Source organism: Lampris incognitus, chromosome 3 (genome assembly GCF_029633865.1).
Source record: "Lampris incognitus isolate fLamInc1 chromosome 3, fLamInc1.hap2, whole genome shotgun sequence".
NCBI classification, from domain to species: Eukaryota; Metazoa; Chordata; class Actinopteri; order Lampriformes; family Lampridae; genus Lampris; species Lampris incognitus.
Genome location: NC_079213.1, coordinates 35,415,084 through 35,435,054, shown reverse-complemented (window position 1 = coordinate 35,435,054; position 19,971 = coordinate 35,415,084). Strand labels below are relative to the sequence as shown.

Below are 19,971 nucleotides of genomic sequence, written 5' to 3'. Positions count from 1 at the left end.
GTCTGCATCTAAGTTTGTGTCTTCGTTTGATGGCTGGGAGAGCTTGGTCTGCTGCATCCTGTGGGACCAGGGACCACGGCCCTGCCTGGAGCTGTGCCCGAAGAGGTAACACCGAGTGCAGTCTGGCAGGACATGGAAGTGGGGCAGGCTAAGCTAACTGCTAGCCCATGCAGACCAGCAGTTTCAATAACATTTTTTTTTAGCAGTTCCAATAACATAGAGGGTGGTCTGGCGGTGGCCTCGCCTAGCCTTGACTGTGTTTTTAGTGTCGTCGTGTGGAGTGCCGGGAGGTGTGTCGAAAGTGTCTGGTTGGGAGAGCTATCGTTGGATCGGCTGAGGGAGCTTGGTCTGCTGCATCCCATTGGCCCAAGGACCACAGCACTGAGCGGAGCTGCACCCAAAGAGGAAACACAGAGGGTGGTCTGACAGGACGCGGAAGTGGGGCAGGCTAAGCTAACTGCTAGCCCATGCCGACTGGCAGTTCTGACAGTCATCCTGGCTGGCATTTGTTCTCCTGGACAGGGTTTTTTTTTTTTTTAAGATATATGTGTAAATACATATATTTACACATATGTCTAAAAAACAGTGTTTACACATATATCTTAAAAAAATGTTTTTTTTATAGATATATATGTAAATACTGCGAGTCGCTGGGGGAAAGGCTCTGAGTGTTGTGTGTGATTATGCCCCAAATAGCAGTTCGGAGTATCTGGCCTTCTTGGAGTCTCTGGGTGGTGTCCTGGATAGGGCTCCACCTCAGGACTCTATAGTTCTGCTGGGGGACTTCAATGCTCATGTGGGCAACGATGGAGAAACCTGGAGAGGCGTGATTGGGAGGAACGGCCTCCCCGATCTGAACCTGAGCGGTGCCTTGCTATTGGACTTCTGTGCGAGTCATGGATTGGCAATAACAAACACGATGTTCGAACATAAGGTTCTGGTACTAAGTACATAAGTGTACTTGGTACCAGAACACCTTAGGCCGAAGATCGGTGATAGACTTTGTGGTCGTATCATCAGATCTGCAGCCGTATGTTTTGGACACTTGGGTGAAGAGAGGAGCAGAGCTGTCAACTGATCACCACCTGGTGGTGAGTTGGATCAGATGGCGGGGAAGGCTACCGGACAGACCTGGCAAACCCAAACGTGTAGTGAGGGTAAACTGGGAATGTCTGATGGAGGCCCCTGTCCATGAGGTCTTCAACTCACACCTGCGGAAGAAGTTCTCGTATAGCCCGAGGGAGGCTGGGGACATGGAGTCTGAGGGGGCCATGTTCAAAGCCTCTATTGTAGATGCGGCAGGTAGGAGCTGTGGTCAAAAGGTCATCGGTGCCTGTTGAGGCGGCAACCCAAGAATCCGCTGGTGGACACCGGTGGTGATGGAAGCCATCAGGCTGAAGAAGGAGGCCTTTTGGACTTTATTGGCCCAGGGGTCTCCTGAAGCAGCAGACAGGGAGGCCAGAAGGGCTGCCTCTTAGGCGGTCGCGAAAGCAAAAACTCGGGTGTGGGAGGAGTTCGGCGAGGCTATGGAGGAGGACTTTCGGTTGGCAAGGAAATTCTGGCAAACCATTTGGCGACTCAGGAAGGAGAAGCAGGGCTTGACTCAGGCTGTGTTCAGCCGGCGAGGGGAACTGTTGACCCGGACTGGGGATGTTGTCGAGTGGTGGAAAGAACACTTTGAGGAGCTCCTGAACCCGACTAACATGTTTTCAGTGGACGAGGTAGAGTCTGAAGACTCCGAAGAAGCCCCACCCATATCCCTGGCAGAGGTCTATGAGGTTAGTTAAAAAGCTCCTCAGTGGCAAGGCACCGGGTGTGGATGAGATTTGCCCTGAGATGCTTAAGGCTCTAGACATTGTTGGGCTGTCTTGGTTGACACGCCTCTTCAGTGTCACGTGGAGGTCAGGGACAGTACCTGTGGAGTGGCAGACTGGGGTGGTGGTTCCCATATTCAAAAAGGGGGACCGGAGGGTGTGCTGCAATTATTGGGGCATCACATTGCTCAGCCTCCCTGGGAAATTCTACTCTAGGGTGCTCAAAAGGAGGCTCCGACCCGATTGTTGAACCTCAGATCCAGGAGGAACAATGCAGATTCTGTCCTGGCCGTGGAACAACGCACCAACTCTTTACCCTTGCGGAAGTGCTGAGGGGGGCATGGGAGTTTGAGCAGCCAGTCTACATGTGTTTTGTGGACTTGGAGAAGGCTTACGACCATGTACCCTGGGGCACTCTGTGGGGGGTACTGCGGGAGTATGGGGTACCGGGGCAGTTGCTACAAGCCATCCGGTCCTTGTATAACCAAGGTGAGAGCTGTTTCCGCATTCTTGGCACAAAGTCAAACACATTTTCGGTGGGTGTTGGACTCCGCCAAGGTTGTCCCTTGTCTCCAATTCTGTTTCTGATATTCATGGACAGGATCTCAAGGTGCAGCCAAGGTGAGGAGTGTGTCCGTTTTGGGAACCTCAGAATTGTATCGCTGCTCTTCGCAGATGATGTGGTTTTGTTGGCTTCATCAGAACGCGACCTCCGGCACGCACTGGGACGGTTTGCAGCTCAGTGTGAAATGGCTGGGATGAGAGTCAGCACCTCTGAGGCCATGATTCTCAACCAGAAAATGGTGGATTGCTCCCTCCGGGTTGGGGATGAGTTGTTGCCTCAAGTGAAGGAGTTCAAGTATCTCGGGGTCTTGTTCACGAGTGAGGGTAGGATGGAGTGGGAGATTGACAGGCGGATTGGTGCAGCATCAGCAGTAATACAGACATTGTACTGGACTGTTGTGGCGAAGAAGGAGCTGAGCTGGGAGGCAAAGCTCTCAATTTACCAGTCAAACCTCGTTCCAATCCTCACCTATGGTCATGAGCTTTGGTTAGTGACCAAAAGGGTGAGATCGCGGATACAAGCGGCTAAAATGAGTTTCCTCTGTAGGGTGTCTGGACTCAGTCTTAGAGATATGGTGAGGAGCTTGGACATCTGGAGGGAGCTTGGAGTAGAGCCGCTGCTCCCTCGCATCGAAAGGAGCCAGTTGAGGTGGTTCGAGCATCTGATTAGGATGCCCCCTGGGCGCCTTCCTTTGGAGGTTTACTGAGCACGGCCAACTGGGAGGAGACCCCAGGGTGGACCCAGAACACGCTGGAGGGACTACATGTCCAATCTGGCCTGTGAACGCCCTGGGATCCCCCAGGAGGAGCTGGAGGGCGTTGCTGGGGAGAAGGACGTCTGGAGTGTCCTACTTAGCTTGCTGCCACCGCGACCTGACCCTGGAAAAGCGGCTGAAGATGAGATAAGATATATGTGTTAGTTTGGATATATGTGTTCTTGTAGTTCTTGGATGTGTTTTTGTCTTTGTGTTGCACTGCTGTGGGCTGGGGGAAAATATATTTAATTTCATGTGCGCAAGTGCATGAAGTTAAACAACAAATAGTGTTTCTGATTACCGAAATGACCCATAGCAGTCTTATTTTAATATGGTGTCAATTGTTGTATTTTACCATAACTCCTAGTGACCATAAACATAGCATTGGTTATACGTGGTATGAACCAAAAGTAGCTTTTTTACATCAAAATACATAAAACTTTTTTTAATACCAAATAATGACTTACAATTGTAGGTAATGATAAGAGATCACATTACATACCAACGACACTACGAATGTGTGCAGACGCACGCAGATGGGAAAAAGATATCCAAAAAATAGTCGGCCTTTCTGCAATGCGTCTTCACTTCCTGACTAAAGTCACATGGGAGGCTAACTTCCTGTGTTTCTTAAATGAACCACTACCTGTCGCAGAAAACAATTGAAACGACTTAGAAAAATTTCATTAGTTAAACTGTCGTAACAGAACAGTGTTATTTCGATAGGAATAATACATTTGACAAATTACAGATAAAGGCATTGTGTCATTTCAAACAACTCTTTTGTGTGTTGCAGGCAGTCCATTCCGTGTCCCGGTGCGGGAACTGGTGGATCCCAGTAAGGTGAGGTGTTCAGGCCCGGGCTTGGGTAGTGGGGTGCGAGCCCACGTCCCTCAGACCTTCACTGTGGACAGCAGCAAGGCCGGCGTGGCCCCTCTGGAAGTCCAGCTTTATGGACCTACCGGTGAGAGTCGGAACCCTCTTCCCCACAACACGCACACACACACTGAGCAACAATGAACATACAGTAAGTGGGAAAATAAGCAGGGATGCCAGACACCTGGAACTGAAGTCTCTAACATGGTTACTCCTCAGGTATTGCTGAACCCATCCACATTACAGACAACGGTGACGGGACACACACTGTCAACTACACCCCGGCTAAGGATGGCCCCTACACAGTGTATGTAAAATATGCTGACCAGGAGGTCCCTCGCAGGTAAGGATTTCCAAAGAAGTCCAGGGCCGGTTTTTAAAACGAGATGTTGCAAAGTCATCGTTCACCTTCACCATCATCATATTTGTCAGGTTTTCACATTTTACTTTTTTATGCATTTTTATTTTTACAGTTAATAATGTTTACACTCTCTCTACTTGTAGTCCATTTAAGATCAAAACACTGCCAGCTCATGATGCCAGTAAGGTCCGTGCCAGCGGTCCAGGTCTGAATGCCTCAGGGGTGCTGGCCAGCCTCCCTGTGGAGTTCACCATCGATGCCCGAGACGCTGGAGAGGGTCTGCTCACAGTTCAGATACTGGTGAGTTCTTCTTCCTGGGCGGACTTCAGTTAGTGTGACACGCATTTAAGGCTGGTTTCACAAACATTTATCAATACCAACCAAAATAAAAGACTTCCATCAGGTCTCTAACATTTCAGTGGAGGTCTTTTCAGTCAAAAATGTAAAAACCAGAAATTACAATTTCTTTGCCAGTCTTGTTCTGTACCATTCCATGAGAAAATGGACTACAGTAAAACCATAAAAAAATGTCTGTAGTATTGTTCTGTCACATCACTATACAAAGACTATTGCCAGTTGTATTTCCTGTGTTTTTTTTCTCAACACATCAGGAATCAGGAACGAACATTTATTTGTCATTTCATTTCATGAACTTGCATACATGAAATGAAATGGAATATTGTTTTCCCCAGCCCACAGCAGTGCAACACAAAGACAGAAACACATCTAAACTATTAAAAAACTACAAAAACTTATATCCAACATATAAAAAAAAAAATTCACTGTCCAAGAGAGTGAATGCCAGGATGACTGTTGGACTGCTGGTCTTCATGGGCTAGTAGTTAGCTTAGCCTGCCCCGCTTCCACGTCCTGTCACACTGCCCTTGGTGTTTCCTCCTCGGTTGCAACTCCAAGCAAGGCCGTGGTCCTTGGGCCCACAGGCTGCAGCAGACTAAGCTCCCCCAGCCGATCCAACACTAGCTCTCCCAGTCAGACACCTTCGACACACCTCCCCACAGTCCATCCATCCATCCATGCAGGATCTTGCATGGATGGTACTGGGTGAGGCTGTCGCAAATGTAAGTTCGCATCGCCATCTTCGCACACCGGTACTAGGTGAGGCCGCTGCAAACGTGAATTCGCACAGCCATCTTCCCACACTGGAAGCGATAAGTGGGCCCAATCCAAGGGCCGTGCTCCCTAGGCCCACCGGATGCAGCAGACCAGGTTCCCCCAGCCGATCCAACACCAGCTGTCCCGGCCAGACACTCCTGACACACCTCCCTGCACTCCCCACGACGACACCAAAACCCAGTCAACGCTAGGCGAGGCCGCAGCCACGCTACCCTCGGTGTTATCGGAACTTCTGGTCTGCATGGGCTAGCAGTTAGCTTAGCCTGCCCTGCTTCCGTGTCCTGTCAGACCGCTGTTGGTGTTACCTCCTCGGGCGCAGCTCCAGGCAGGGCCGTGGTCCCTGGGTCCACAGGATGCAGCAGACCAAGCTCTCGCAGCTGATCCAGAGCCACCATTCCCAGGCATCAAATGAAGACACAAACTTAGATGTGGACAAAGACACTGCATGGATGGTACTGGGTGAGGCTGCTGCAAATGTAAGTTCCTGCCACCGCCTTCCCACACCGTTACTGGATGAGGCCACTGCAAACTTGAATGCGCACAGCCATGTTCCCACACATTACTACACAATTATTATTTCTATAGAGTAGAAAGTGTTCCTAAAATGTCCCTTTAGTATTATTATAGAAATGTTGATAGTATTTCCACAGCATTATGAAAATAATGTAGAAATACTATCATAACTTTCTTTTTTCTATGGTTTTACGATAGTCCATATTTGTATGGGATGCTCTTCACCCTCTGTACAAACTGCACTCCTTTACCTCTCCACCCACATGGGGCTTGTTGGTGTGATTCTCTGCCTGTTGCTGCAGGGTCCAGACGGGTGCAGGCGCGAAGCCTCTGTGTTTGTGGAGGACTGGGGAAGAAGGGTGTGGGAGAGACATATAGTAAAGGGCACCATCCCATCCCCTATTCTTAAGAAAGGCTGTGTAAGGCCTGTTCTCTCTTTCACCTCCCTCCCCTCGTTCACCTTGTCTGATGTCTCCGTTTATTCCCTTGTTCCCTTTGTCCTTACCACCTTGTTGGTATGCAGATGAGTCATTTTACAAGTTAAGAATCTGAGACTGATTTTCGAAATCATTATTTTCATAAGAAATCAGGAGCGTTCAGGGAAACACTACTTTTTTCCCCCTTTTTTTCTCCCCAATTGTATCCGGCCAATAACCCCACTCTTCCGAGCCGTCCCAGTTGCTGCTCCACCCCCTCTGCTGATCTGTGGGAGGGCTGCAGACTACCACATGCCTCCTCTGATACATGTGGAGTCGCCAGCCGCTTCTTTTCACCTGACAGTGAGGAGTTTCACCAGGGGGATGTAACATGTGGGAGGATAACGCTATTCCCCCCAGTTCTCCCCCCTGAACAGGTGTCCCGACTGACCAGAAGAGGCGCTAGTGCAGCAACCAGGACACATATCCCACGTCCGGCTACCCACCCGACACGGCCAATTGTGTCTGTATGGACTCCTGACCAAGTCAGAGGTAACACGGGGATTTGAACTGGGATCCCTGTGTTGGTAGGATATGGAATAGACCGCTACGCTACCCAGATCCCCCCTCCCCAAAAAAAAGATTCTTCTTATAAGAAATCAGGAGCGTTCAGGCAAACACTATTTCTGGTGTCTTCCTGAAAGGTGTGCACATCCAGAACTTTAAAGGCTGGTGGGAGAGGAGTAGGAGATGATTTAGTGTTAGCCCTCCATCCCTCTTCCCCATCCCTCAGTCTCTGTGGACTGACTTCCATTGAGTTTGGCTAATGGCTAATGGGCAAATAGTTTTCAATACTGCACTAACTAGTTTGCTTTCTAAACTCCCCACACCCACCGTCCACCCTGTTTCATTGCAACATTTGATGCATCGATGTGTGATTTGATGTTGAAGAAACATGGGAAAAACATGGCACATACAACGACTTCCATATAAGACGTGAATGATGTACAGCATGCTGTGTCTCTTGTTTGCTTGCAAACATATTAAACTCAAACAGACTCACTGACCTCATATGCCTGTGTGTCCAGGATCCTGAGGGAAAGCCCAAGAAGGCTAACATCCGGGACAACAGGGACGGCACGTACACCGTGTCTTACGTGCCGGACATGACAGGACGCTACACCATCACCATCAAGTATGGCGGAGACGAGATCCCTTACTCCCCGTATCGCATCCACGCCCTGCCGAGCGGAGACGCCAGCAAATGTCTGGTCACAGGTCAGTGAACCGTAACACACCCCGAGTGGAAGAAAAGAGTTTTCATGATACGCCACCACTGTCAGTGTGGAGCAGCAACACATCCAAATGGAATCACAAAGTCTCCTCTTTTCTTTTTGACAGTATCTATTGGGGGACACGGCTTGGGTGAGAATGCTGTATACTTCCATACTCGATGAATTCATATCACACATCATTGTGTTGGATTACACACACATTTTTTATATATATATAATATAAAGAGGTCAGGTCCATGGATCAGAGTCCTGATGTGTCTGTCCCCCCGACAGGATCGGGTCTTGGCCCCACCATCCAGATTGGAGAGGAAACGGTCATCACCGTGGATGCAAAGGCTGCTGGGAAAGGGAAAGTCACCTGTAAGGTCTCGACCCCTGATGGGGCGGAGCTGGACGTAGATGTGGTGGAGAACACGGATGGGACGTTTGACATTTACTACACGGCACCCGAACCAGGGAAATATGTCATCACTATACGATTTGGTGGAGAACACATCCCCAACAGCCCCTTCCATGTTGTGGTGAGTATTACCTTACCTGTAAAAACAGGTGAAATTGGATTTTGTTGTTGATTTGATGGTTTATCCAAACTTAGAAATTATTAAAATTGAAATATTGGACAGAACATACAACACAGTGTCCGGGTAGCATAGCGGTTGCCTACCTACTCGGGGATCACTGGTTTGAATCCCTGTGTTACCTCCGGCTTGGTTGGCCGTCCCTATAGAGACACAATTGGCCGTGTCTGCGGGTGGGAAGCCGGATATAGTTATGTGTCCTGGTCGCTGCGCTAGCGCCTCATCTGGTCGGTCGGGACACTTGTTTAGGGGGGAGGGGGAACTGGGGGGAATAACATGATTGTCCCACGTGTTACCTCCCCCTGGTGAAACTCCTCATTGTTCGGTGAAAAGAAGCGGCTGGCGACTCACATGTATCAGAGGAGACATGTGGTAGTCTGCAGCCCTCCCCGGATCAGCAGAGGGGGCGGAACAGTGACTGGGATGACTCGGAAGAGTGGGGTAATTGGCCAGATACAATTGGGGAGAAAAAGGGGGGGGGAAATCCCCCCAAAAATAATAAAAGTGTAAGCACCATTTATAAGTTATAGTTTTTTGATTTGTTGGTTTACATTAAGGGGAATATGCTTCAATTTCATTTGAGGGTATATTGTTATGTCTATGTTTGACCACTGTGAGGCGTATCTATTGTCCCACTATGGCACCCGTATTGTATTCATGTCAAACAGGAAGTTTTGGTTATAAGCCGTTCAGTTGTGAATAAAAGCGCGGCAGAGCAACACGGTTGTTCTACTGTAGGTTGGTATCTAGCCAACTCAGCGTGTAAAACCAGTCTCATGCTGTCTTTTATTATGTGGATATAGAATACAGTACAAGTCTAAGAGAGAAGAATTGCGAAATCTAAAGATAGCCACTACAAAAAGTATACAACGTGATGATAGTCTGAGTAAGATCATGGTGGCATGGTGTGGCAATAAGCCCCTCCCTCTTTAATAAGACTGTGAGATATAATTTTTTTGTGAGCATGGTGTGCTTTTTTTCCCCCCACTAGGCCAGTGATACCATCCCTATAATAGAGGAACCATGTGACAAGCTACAGTTACAGCAGCCCTACTCTCCCTTTATGGGATACCCCCCTCACTGGGTACATACCTAGATTCCCCGGAACTTCTCTCACACACTTTATAACAAACTCTGTTCTACATTTATGTTACTAATTTTACAAAGCTCACCTTCACCCTGCAGCATCTTCATGTTCAGTCCTGTACTCTAGCTTATCTGCAGAGGCACACGCAGCTTCACTGGAGCTTTTCTAGAGTTTTCCAAGTCAATTGTATGCCTGATTCAATCAAAGTTTTCACCCCCATTGTCCCAGCATGTCCTGATTCACTCAGCATGACGCCAGAGTGTTTAATATGCACGATCATTCGACCCATCACTCTCTTGCTTAGCCTCATTACAGACCGTCTGGCCCATGATTCCACTTCTGTCCTGTCCTATCCTGTCTGCCTTGTGACAAGAGATCTGCCCCTGCTGTGATTCCGGCTTCACCTTTCCTTCCATGTCCTTCCATTGGCTTACAGCCCAGGATTTAGATGTTTTATCTGTTGTCCCTCCTTGTTGCCTCTCATTTAGGCCACTGAAGAGCCCATCATTCCTGGGGATGGGATGGAGCCAATGCTCCGCCCCTTCAATCTGGTCATTCCCTTCACTGTGCAAAAGGGGGAGATCACAGGTAGGGTTGTATTTTGTATGCCTCTGTTGTTTTGGTGGGGTCCATGTGTGCCTTTGTACAACTGACAGATAAATTGAAAGGTATAGCAGTATATGTTGACCAAAAACATGTGTGTTTTGACTACCAGGTGAAGTGCGCATGCCCTCTGGTAGGACTGCTCGTCCTCACATTACTGACAACAAGGATGGCACTGTCACTGTCAAGTACTCCCCTACAGAGAAAGGCCTGCATGAGATGGACATCAAATATGATGACAACCACATCCCAGGTAACCCCAGAGATGGATGGATGGATGGATGGGTAGATAGTATGGCTGCATGATTATGGCAGAAACAATAATCATGATTATTTTGCTTAATATTGCAATCACAAATTATAAAATTACCATGATTTTTCATCCATTTTAGGGAACAAGATTGGTTTATTGAGCACTTTAAAACATCAGAAAGATGCCTTTACATTCAGAATTTATCTTATAAACCTATAAATAAATAAACATTGAGGGTTGAGGCTCATAAAGCTGCTGTCCCAGATGGCATCCCCTCCCGTGTCCTCAAGACAAACCTATCAGGAGGGCAGTTATTTGGTCAAATTTTCTGTCGACAATGCGTTGCTGACCCTTCTCCAAGGTTCAGAATCAGTCCACAGGAATGCTCTCATTGATCTTATTTATTGGTGTGATAACTTCTTAAACATAAATTTTTCTAAAACTGATTATTGATTTTAGATGTAACAGAGATGTAATGCATCATACATTATGAAAGTGCGGAAATGGTTACATCATACAAATATTTGGGTGCTAATATTGATGATCGATCACCTTATATTTGATGTGAACACTGAGGCTATTGTGAAACGGGTCCAACTGAGAATTCACCTTGTCCGTAAACTAAATTCCTTTTGTGTCAGTCCTGTCATCTTTTGTCGCTTTTATCAATCTTTTATCTGCTGATTTCACAGCCTCACGGTAAAAGACAGAAACAGCCTGAACAGCATTGTTAAAATCTGTTCTACGATCACCAGTGAAACAAAGATCTGAATTCTTTTTGCAACCAACAAATCCTCCAGAAAGTAGCAAGTATTTTGGCTTCTTCTGGACATTTTCTAGCAAGTGAATTTTCTCTGTTGCCATCAGGGTGTCGTTATGTTTTACCTGCTTGTAGAACTAACCGTTATTCTAAATCCTTCATTCTGTGATTCAACTTCTAAATGCCTCTTAGTTTTTTTGATTGTTTTATTTTTTTTTGTTATCGCATTTTATTGCATTTACCAAGTTTATCTGGCCTATAAATATTATTAATTACACATAGATCTCATAGATTTTATTGCACATTTAGCTTCCTGGAGTGCTGTTACTTATTGTTTGTGTTATTTGTTTGCATGTTACTGTGTTTTGTGTACAACAAGCTGCCCAAACAAATTGCTCATTGCAGGATTAATAAAGATGTTTGTATTTGTATTAAGACATGTTACGCTTCGCTATCTCAGGTTTTTAATGGCATTTTTAATAACCTGTCCCTGTCATTGTGTGTGGTTCCACTGTGTTTTAAGAAAACCACCATGTTCATGCACCTAAGAAAACACATGCCTCTTGTCTTAACAATTACCAACCTGTTGCTTTGACCTCTGGTATTATGAAGTGTCTGGAAAGATTGGTAATATCATATAGTATATTAAATGTAACATTCCTGTTACGCTTGACCCATTACAGTTTGCCTACTGTTCCAACAGATCTGTAGATGACACTATCTCACTTGCTGTGCTTACTGCTTTAGTACACCTTCAAAAGAAAAATACCTTTCTCAGAATGTTGTTTATTGAGTACAGCTCTGTTTTTAATACAGATGTACCATCCAAACTGGTGTTGGTCTGAGCAACTCTATCTGTAATTAGCTATTTGATTTAACGACAGGCAGGCCCCAGACTGTGAGATTAGATAAAACATACTCATCCACATTTGTTCTTAGGACTGATGCACCTCAGGGCTGCTGTCTAGGTCCCCTATTGTAAAGTCTGCTTACATATGACTGTATTGCCAAATATGACAGCAACAGCATCATTAAATTCACAGTGATTGGAGAATAAGCGACAGTGTTGAGAGGGCGTAGAGGAGGGAAGTGGAAGATTTAACCATATGGTGCCATAGTAACAACCGCTCTCTAAATATCAATAAGACAAAATAAATCATTGACGAATTTAGAAAGGTCAGATGACATCATATTCCTATTTCCATCAATGGGTCATCTGTTGAAATTGTGGATGGTTTTAGGTTTCTCAGTTTACACATCACAGACACCCTCACATGGTCTCTCAACACCAATTGCATCCCGAAGAAAAAACAAGTCTGAACGTCAGCCACATCGGCAACGGATTTGAAATGACACAGTTGGAGTAGCCCATTTTTAAAAAATGGAAGAAATGAACAAGAACTAGATCATTTTTTTGGGGCTGTGAACTTAGTTCAAATTTCAAAATTGTGAACTATGAACATTAATTCATTTATTTTAATCTATGGGAACTGAACTTTGAGCTAGCTCTTGAGAAGTGTAAACTTGCACAACACTGCACACACACACACACACACACACACACACACACACACACACGGCAGAGGCAGCAACATCAGCATAAAATCCAATTGTACACCCAACAAAAACGATACCCAATAAACAACAATACTGCAATAGGCAATAGGCTACTACAGTTGGAAATTGTAAATTAGCTTACTGTTGATGATTAAAGCAGGCGATGACAGGGCTTGGTGTGGGTGGTGAGTTGAGAATGATGCCTGAATTTGAGCTGAATTATCTCCCTCCTGCCCCTCCCGACGTCGTTTTGTGACAAAGTTAAGCAAACTACTTTGTTTTGCCATGATTTTTTCTTAACCTACTTTAAAATCAGCTAGTTAGCAGAACGTGGGCTGTAAACTGAGTGAAAGAGAAGGGGCTGCTTGCAATCTGGCATTTGCAAAATGCACTGCCACTTGAAAAATCTTACTTACCATCATCAAATGGTAAAAAAGAAGCAAGAAACAAGAATTGTTTTATTTTTATTGGTCTCATAGTCACATAAATGAAACAGTTTTCATTGACTGCTATTCACTGGAGGATCTAGCAAAAAAAGGAAGCCTTCTGATTGGGTGGGCCTGAGTGCCAAGTACTGCTACACAACAGCTGTAGTCTCCATTGGAGAATGGTTTACCGTGTTTAGCGATGCACTGTATGACTTAATAGCTGTCCTCTGCAGCTTGGTTTTGGGGGCACATCGGGTTGTAGACACGCTGCGTTGCTTCCCGTACTGGCCGCTGCCCTCTGGATTGATTCAGCTTTATCAGCCTTATCTTTGACATTTTTCTCCTGCCTTCTTTCAAAATGACATTTTACACTTGAAGTTCAACACACAAAATGTTTGCAGCAGAGAGTGCACATAACTCTGTCCTTTCACAAAATAAATCCAAATTTATTTATCCAAGATGGCTGAAAGAGGGGAATATTAGACAATATTGCTTCTGGCATCATCAGTTGTTCATTACGTGACGCAGAACAGAAAGCTAAGAGTGTGAAGAAGTGATTGAGGATGTGGTTTTGGCCTTTCTGGTAACTCGCTCCTTTCTGAGTCTGTGCTTGTTTTCAGCAGCACTGTGGGGGTCATGGTTGTAGCAACCAGCACCCTCATGGACAGCCAGTCTCCAGGCCCCCCTGTTTTTTGCTGCTTGTTCCCAGGTGTTAAGGTCGATGCCAAACCTTTTAATACGGGCCCTGATGTTATCTTTATATCGCTTCTTTTGTCCTCCTGGGGCACAGCGTCCTGTCACAAGCTGAGAGTAAACGACTTGTTTCAGGAGGCGAGAGTCAGGCAAGTGGAGGACATGGCCAGTCCATCTCAGCTGATGTTGTGCGATGGTGGCAGTTATAGTAGGCATGTTGGCCTCCTCAGTGATGCTGAAGTTGGTGTGTTTGTCCTCCCAGCTGGTTTTAAGGATCTTCCTGAGGCATTGCTGTTGGTATGCCTCGAGTGCCTTCAGGTGCCTGCTATATGTGGTCCAGGTTTCTGACCCCTACAGTAGGGTGGGCAGCACTGCTGCTTTGTACACCAGCATTTTTGTTCTGGCCTGAAGGTTGTGGTTTTCAAAAAACCTTTTTCTCAATCTTGAGAGTGGCCGGCTGGCACAACTGAGATGATGGTGTATTTCAATGTTGATGCTGGCTTTGGAGGAAAGAAGGCTGCCAGGATATGGGAACTGTTCCAGGTGTTCGAGTCTGGTGTTGTGTACAGAGATGGATGGGGGCAGAGCAGACGTATTTCTGTTGGGTGGGGGTTGGTAGAGGATCATGGGTCTTTTTTATGTTAATGGTCAGGCCAAACTGCTTGTATGCCTTTGCAAAGGTGTCCAGTATGCTCTGTAGTTTTTCTTCTACAAGGGACATTAAGGCATTGTCATCGGCGTACTGCAGCTCGAAAGCAAGCAAAACCCAGTGGGAATAATCACCCTCAGCCATGATCGATTAATTATAGAAGCTGATATTGAAATTCCAGTTTTTTTCCTTTAGTCAGCTTGTATCGTTTATAACATTTAATTTTTCCATCTATTAAAGGCAGTCCACTCCAGTTTTACGTTGATGCCATTAACAGTGGCCATGTAACAGCCTACGGACCCGGTCTAAGTCACGGCATTGTCAACAGACCTGCAACCTTCACCATTGTCACCAAGGACGCTGGGGAAGGTATGAAGCTGATGAACTCCAGCTGTACCATACGAGTCTGAATAAACTGAACAAGGTTACCATAGCACATCAATATTTGAACTGCTGTATTTCTTCTGTCCATGTTTTCCCAGGTGGTCTGTCGCTGGCAGTGGAGGGCCCCTCTAAGGCAGAGATCAGTTGTAAGGACAATAAGGACGGGACCTGCACTGTGTCTTACCTTCCCACCGTGCCTGGAGACTACAACATTATAGTCAAGTTTGATGACAAACACATCCCTGGCAGCCCCTTCACTGCCAAGATTACTGGTACTGATGGTGTGTGTGTGTGTGTGTGTGTGTGTGTGTGTGTGTGTGTGTGTGTGTGTGTGTGTGTGTGTGTGTGTGTGTGTGTGTGTGTGTGTGTGTGTGTGTGTGTGTGTGTGTATGTGTGTGTGTGTGGAGACAAAGCTCTGTCATAACTCAGGCACGAATGTCACAAGACTTTTGGTTGTATTTTATTACCTGTATGTGCATATTAAGATGTGTAAAAACAGAGTTTAAGAAATGAATCCAAATCGTAGTTGTATGTCGACATCTCTCAATGTGTGAAACACCTTTGTAGTTGAACACAAAGTTAATTTCTACATGTAAATCGCTTTATACAAATACTGAATAACATGCAACTCTATAAATACGAGTAACACATATGCAACTCTCCAGCTGCGCTGCGGATTTTCTTTTTTCTTTTTTTGGATTGTTTCCCACGTTTTTCTCCCCAATTACATCCAACCAATCACCACAGTCTTCCGAGCCATCACGGTCACTGTTCCAGCCCCTCTGCCGATCCGGGGAGGGCTGCAGACTACCACATGCCTTCTCCAATACATGTGGAGTGTCCAGCCACTTCTTTTCACCTGACAGTGGGGAGTTTCTCACCAGGGGGACGTAGCGCATGAGAGGATCACGCTATTGCCCCCAGTCCCCCCCCCCGAACAGGCAACCCGACCGACCAGAAGAGGCACTAGTGTGGCGAACAGGACACATACCCACATCCGGCTTCCCACCCGGAAACACAGCAATTGCCTGTAGGGATGCCTGACCAAGCTGGAGGTAACACGGGGATTCGAACTGGCAATCCCTGTGTTGGGTAGGCTATGCTACCCAGACGCCCCGCACTCACGGGTTTTTGACATCCGGTATGATCAGTTAATCAGAATGGAGGATATTACTTCCTGTTTGACTAGCCATTCGGGGAGCGCTGTGATCTGTACAGAGGGCAGGGTTGCCAGTTGTGATAATAGTGGAGAACGTGCCAAGCATTTGGTTTGTATTTCCAGAACTTTCTTTATATTCAGTTGAAAATGACAACCAATACAACTTTTGGGTTCTCAGGAGGAATTCTGTTTGTCTTTCCATTTGAGAAAACAATTTATAAGTATAATAAACAACGTGAACTGTACCAGGACCCTTTCTTCGGATGAGTGTATAAATTCTAACGTACAATCGAGTTAATGAAAATCATGTAACACTTTGTTGAGATTATCAGGTCATGAACAATTACAATCTAAAGAAGAGGATTGTTTCACAAGAAGACTGAATCCTAATCTACTACTATCTTAATATGCGGATCATAAATAAGCATCCTAATAAAGTTTTATTAATCTGGGTAAGGTAATTTATTTAATAAAAGGCGAGTCTTCCTAGTTGAGCCTGCAAACACAGCCGGCAGAGGACAACATCATGATAATTCTCTTTTTGTGATGGGTTTATATCAGTACTCATACCGTTCCCCAAAGCGCAAATTACTTAGATGAATGTGGTCTAAATAATTGTGATTACAACCATAGAAGAGGGAAATATCTCTTGACTTCCTCTTTGACAAACCTCACAACTTCCAAGTGACTTCATTATTAGATAATGAAGTGCTCTGCCATTGATCTAATAATAATAATAATAATAATAATAATAAACTTTATAATAAATAACATTTCAAAAAAATGTTACAAGGTGCTTTACAATACAAGATAAAATAGTACACACAGTCAAGATGGGAAAAAAAAGCACAAACCCTGATCTGCTTTACAGAACAACTTAAAACAGTCAGGATAAAAATCACAAGAACATAATTAAAACATAAAACATTGAACCCGATAAAGTATATGATTAAAACAAGAGATTGTCATCATCGTTGGTGTCTCTTGTGTCCGAGGACACCATTCCAAGAGATTAAGTTGTGTGCTTGAAATAAAGATGGCTTGACAGTCCAGGTGAGAATAGAAGAGACCGGAACAGCATGGACAGGGGATAGTAGGGGGTGGACCCATTCCTGCGGCTCTCTGTTCTGATTTTTTGGCGGTGCCGCCTTTCTTCTGCATGCGTTTCGGCCTTGATGGAGTCAGCCAGACAGGTAGCTCTCTAGTGTTTTCGATTTTCCGCTACTTTTTCCCAGTTCTTAGGGTTGATGTTGAAAGTGATCAGCGTTCCCTTGATACAGTGCTTGTGGCGTTTTTTTGGCAGCTCCTTTTTTTCTTTGACCTTCAGTCAGTTCAGAGTGTAGAATTTGTTTCGGGAGTCTGTTGTTTGGCATCCTCTGGATTTGGCCAAGCCACCGCAGCTGGTGATGTTCAGTTGTCGTCTCGATGGAAAGAAGATCGGCTCTTTCGAGAACTTGATTGTTGGTGACCCGTTCCTGCCAAGAAATTCCCAGAATACTTCTCAGTTTTTGCTGGTGGAAGCATTTTAGTTTATGGATTTGGTACTTGTAGGGGGTCCAGGCTTCACAACCATATAGGAGGGTTGGAAGAACCACTGCACAATAAACCATGATTTTGGTTGATGTCTTGGGGGGGGGGGGGGCGAGATATAAAAGTGATAAAAGAGAAATATAAAATTGCTCAACAACAGATTTACTCTAAAAAGCCGTCCTTTAAAAGTAAGTTTTGCGACGTGATTTTTAAAAGAAGGCAGTGGGGTTACTAGCCTAATTTCCTCAAGTTTCCTCAAGTAGGGGTTCCACAGCTGTGGGACTCTTACAGAAAATGCCCGGTCACCTTTAGTAACGAGGTTGGCTGAGGGAACAGTTAAAAAGGACCTGCCTGAGGAGTGCAGGCAGCGACCAGACCCATGGGGTGTGAGTAAATCAGTGATATATATAGGAGCGAAGCCATGTAGGGCTTTAAACATAACTAGTAAAAGTTTAAAATCAAATCTTATACCTAACAGGTAGCGAGTGCAAGAATGGGAGTGATGTGGTCATGTCTCTCGGAATTTGTTAACAGTCTGGCTGCTGAGTTTTGGATGAGCTGGAGGCAGGAGATGGACTTTTGACTTAGCCTTGAATGCAGGGAATTACAATAATCCAGACATGACAAAATGAACGCAAGGATGACTTTTTCAAGGTCTGTTTGAGATAGAAAATTTTTAATTTTTATGATGCTCCAAATTATGGGTGGAATGCTTGACATTGGCAGACAGGTTCCCAGGACTATTTTTCAGGTTACCGGTCAGGTTAGGGGGATTGAATAAAAGGACTTAAGATTTTGACTCATTGAGCCAGAGGGCATTTTGTGACATCCAGCATTTAATATCGGAGAGACAAGCTGTAACACGGGAAAGTTTGTCTGTGTCACTATCAGCAAGTGGGACATAAAGTTGGGTGTCATCTGCATAACGGTGAACATTAATATTATAATTGTGGATGATTTGATCCAAGGGAAGCAATAAATGGAAGACAATATTGGACCAAGAATTGACTCCTGGGGAACACCACATGCGAGAGGGGCTGGGGATGAGGTGAATTCTCCCATTATAACAGAGAAAGATCTGTCAGATAGGTAAGATCGGAACCAGGTCAGAGCCGTATCCTTAATGCCCACACAGTTTTCCAGGTGATTTAAAAGGATGTCTTGATTGACTGTATCAAAAGCAGAACTCAAATCTAGCAGGATTAAAATTGAACAAGCACCAGAGTCAGCGGCGAGGAGCGATCGAATTCTAATACTCAAAGTCGCTTTACAATAAACAGGGTGAAACAAGACGACAGATAAACATAACACAGACATACAGGGGTGGATGGGAAGGGGGGCTACGAGAGGGAGAAGCAGCAGCCACACATGACGCCAGCAGTACTCTCCGACTTGGACAGATACAAAAGGGAAAGAAAAACAAACATCATAAATCACATCAATCACAGAAGAAGTCTGAAGAGGCAAGTCTCGACCAATAACCTGAATGTGGGCAGCCCGCAGCAGTGTCTGATGCACTTGGGGAGGGAGTTGAGAGAGGGGGCAGGTCGAGCGCTCAGTCCCCAGCCTGTCCCAGACCAGGGGTGGCTGAGCGGAAGGGGGGGCACGAGAAGGCAATGGAGAAAAGGTGTGTCTTGAGACGGGATTGGAAGAGTGGGAGGGATTCTGAGTCTCTAATGATTTGGAGAAGTGAGTTCCAGAGCCTGGGAGCTGCTCTGGAGAAGGCTCGGTCACCAAAGCCATAGAGGTTGGACCTGGGGGTAGAGAGAAGGGAGGCTGAGGTGGATCTGAGGGACCGAGAGGGTTGGTAGGGGGAGAGGAGATTGGTGAGGTATGGGGGAGCCAGTTTGTGAAGGGCTTTATAAGTAAGAACCAGGATTTTGTAATTGATCTGGTGGGAGATGGGTAGCCAGTGGAGGTGTTTTAGGACTGGGGTGATGTGGTGCCAGGATTTGGTGAAAGACAAAAGTCGGGCAGATGCATTCTGGACCAATTGGAGTCTCTTGATAGAGCCAGCACTGATGCCATAGAGGAGTGAGTTGTAGTAATCAAGGCGGGAGGAGATGAAGGCATGGATCAGTATCTCAGCAGCAGGGCGTGTGGGAGAGGATCTTATTTTTGCAATGTTGCGAAGGTGGTAGAAGGAGGATTTGGCCATTTGGCGGAAATGTGGCTCAAGGGAGAGAGTGGGATCAGGGATCACACCAAGGTTACGTGCCTGGGAGGAAGAGGAGACAGTAGTGCCATCGAAGATGAGTGCAAGGTTGTTGATTTGGCTGAGAGTGGACTTGGAGCCAATGAAGAGGAGTTCAGTTTTGTTGCTGTTGAGTTTGAGAAGGTTTTGCTGCATCCAGACTTTAATTGCAGACAGACAAGAGTCGATGCGAGAGAGGTGGATTGTGAGGGGATTTGGTGCTGAGGTATATCTGGGTGTCATCAGCATAACAGTGGAAGTCCAAGTTGAAATGGCGGAGAATCTGACCAAGAGGTAACTTTAATATGAGTTGTTTCTGTGCTGTGGTGGGCACAGAATCCTGATTGATATTGCTCAAAGATTTTATA

At 45.7% G+C, this 19,971-nt stretch overlaps 1 protein-coding gene across 1 annotated transcript in view; it reads left to right on the top strand.

Annotated features, from left to right (window-relative positions):
* The window catches only part of flncb (filamin C, gamma b (actin binding protein 280)), a 164,772-nt gene that overhangs the window by 118,712 nt on the left and 26,089 nt on the right, over nucleotides 1-19,971 (top strand). The window contains exons 26-35 of the mRNA XM_056277281.1: nucleotides 3,930-4,097; nucleotides 4,229-4,352; nucleotides 4,514-4,670; nucleotides 7,522-7,711; nucleotides 7,835-7,858; nucleotides 8,002-8,249; nucleotides 9,882-9,981; nucleotides 10,109-10,249; nucleotides 14,577-14,705; nucleotides 14,819-14,992. Coding sequence (XP_056133256.1) covers nucleotides 3,930-4,097; nucleotides 4,229-4,352; nucleotides 4,514-4,670; nucleotides 7,522-7,711; nucleotides 7,835-7,858; nucleotides 8,002-8,249; nucleotides 9,882-9,981; nucleotides 10,109-10,249; nucleotides 14,577-14,705; nucleotides 14,819-14,992 — 1,455 coding nt within the window. The remainder of the gene's footprint in view (nucleotides 1-3,929; nucleotides 4,098-4,228; nucleotides 4,353-4,513; nucleotides 4,671-7,521; nucleotides 7,712-7,834; nucleotides 7,859-8,001; nucleotides 8,250-9,881; nucleotides 9,982-10,108; nucleotides 10,250-14,576; nucleotides 14,706-14,818; nucleotides 14,993-19,971) is intronic.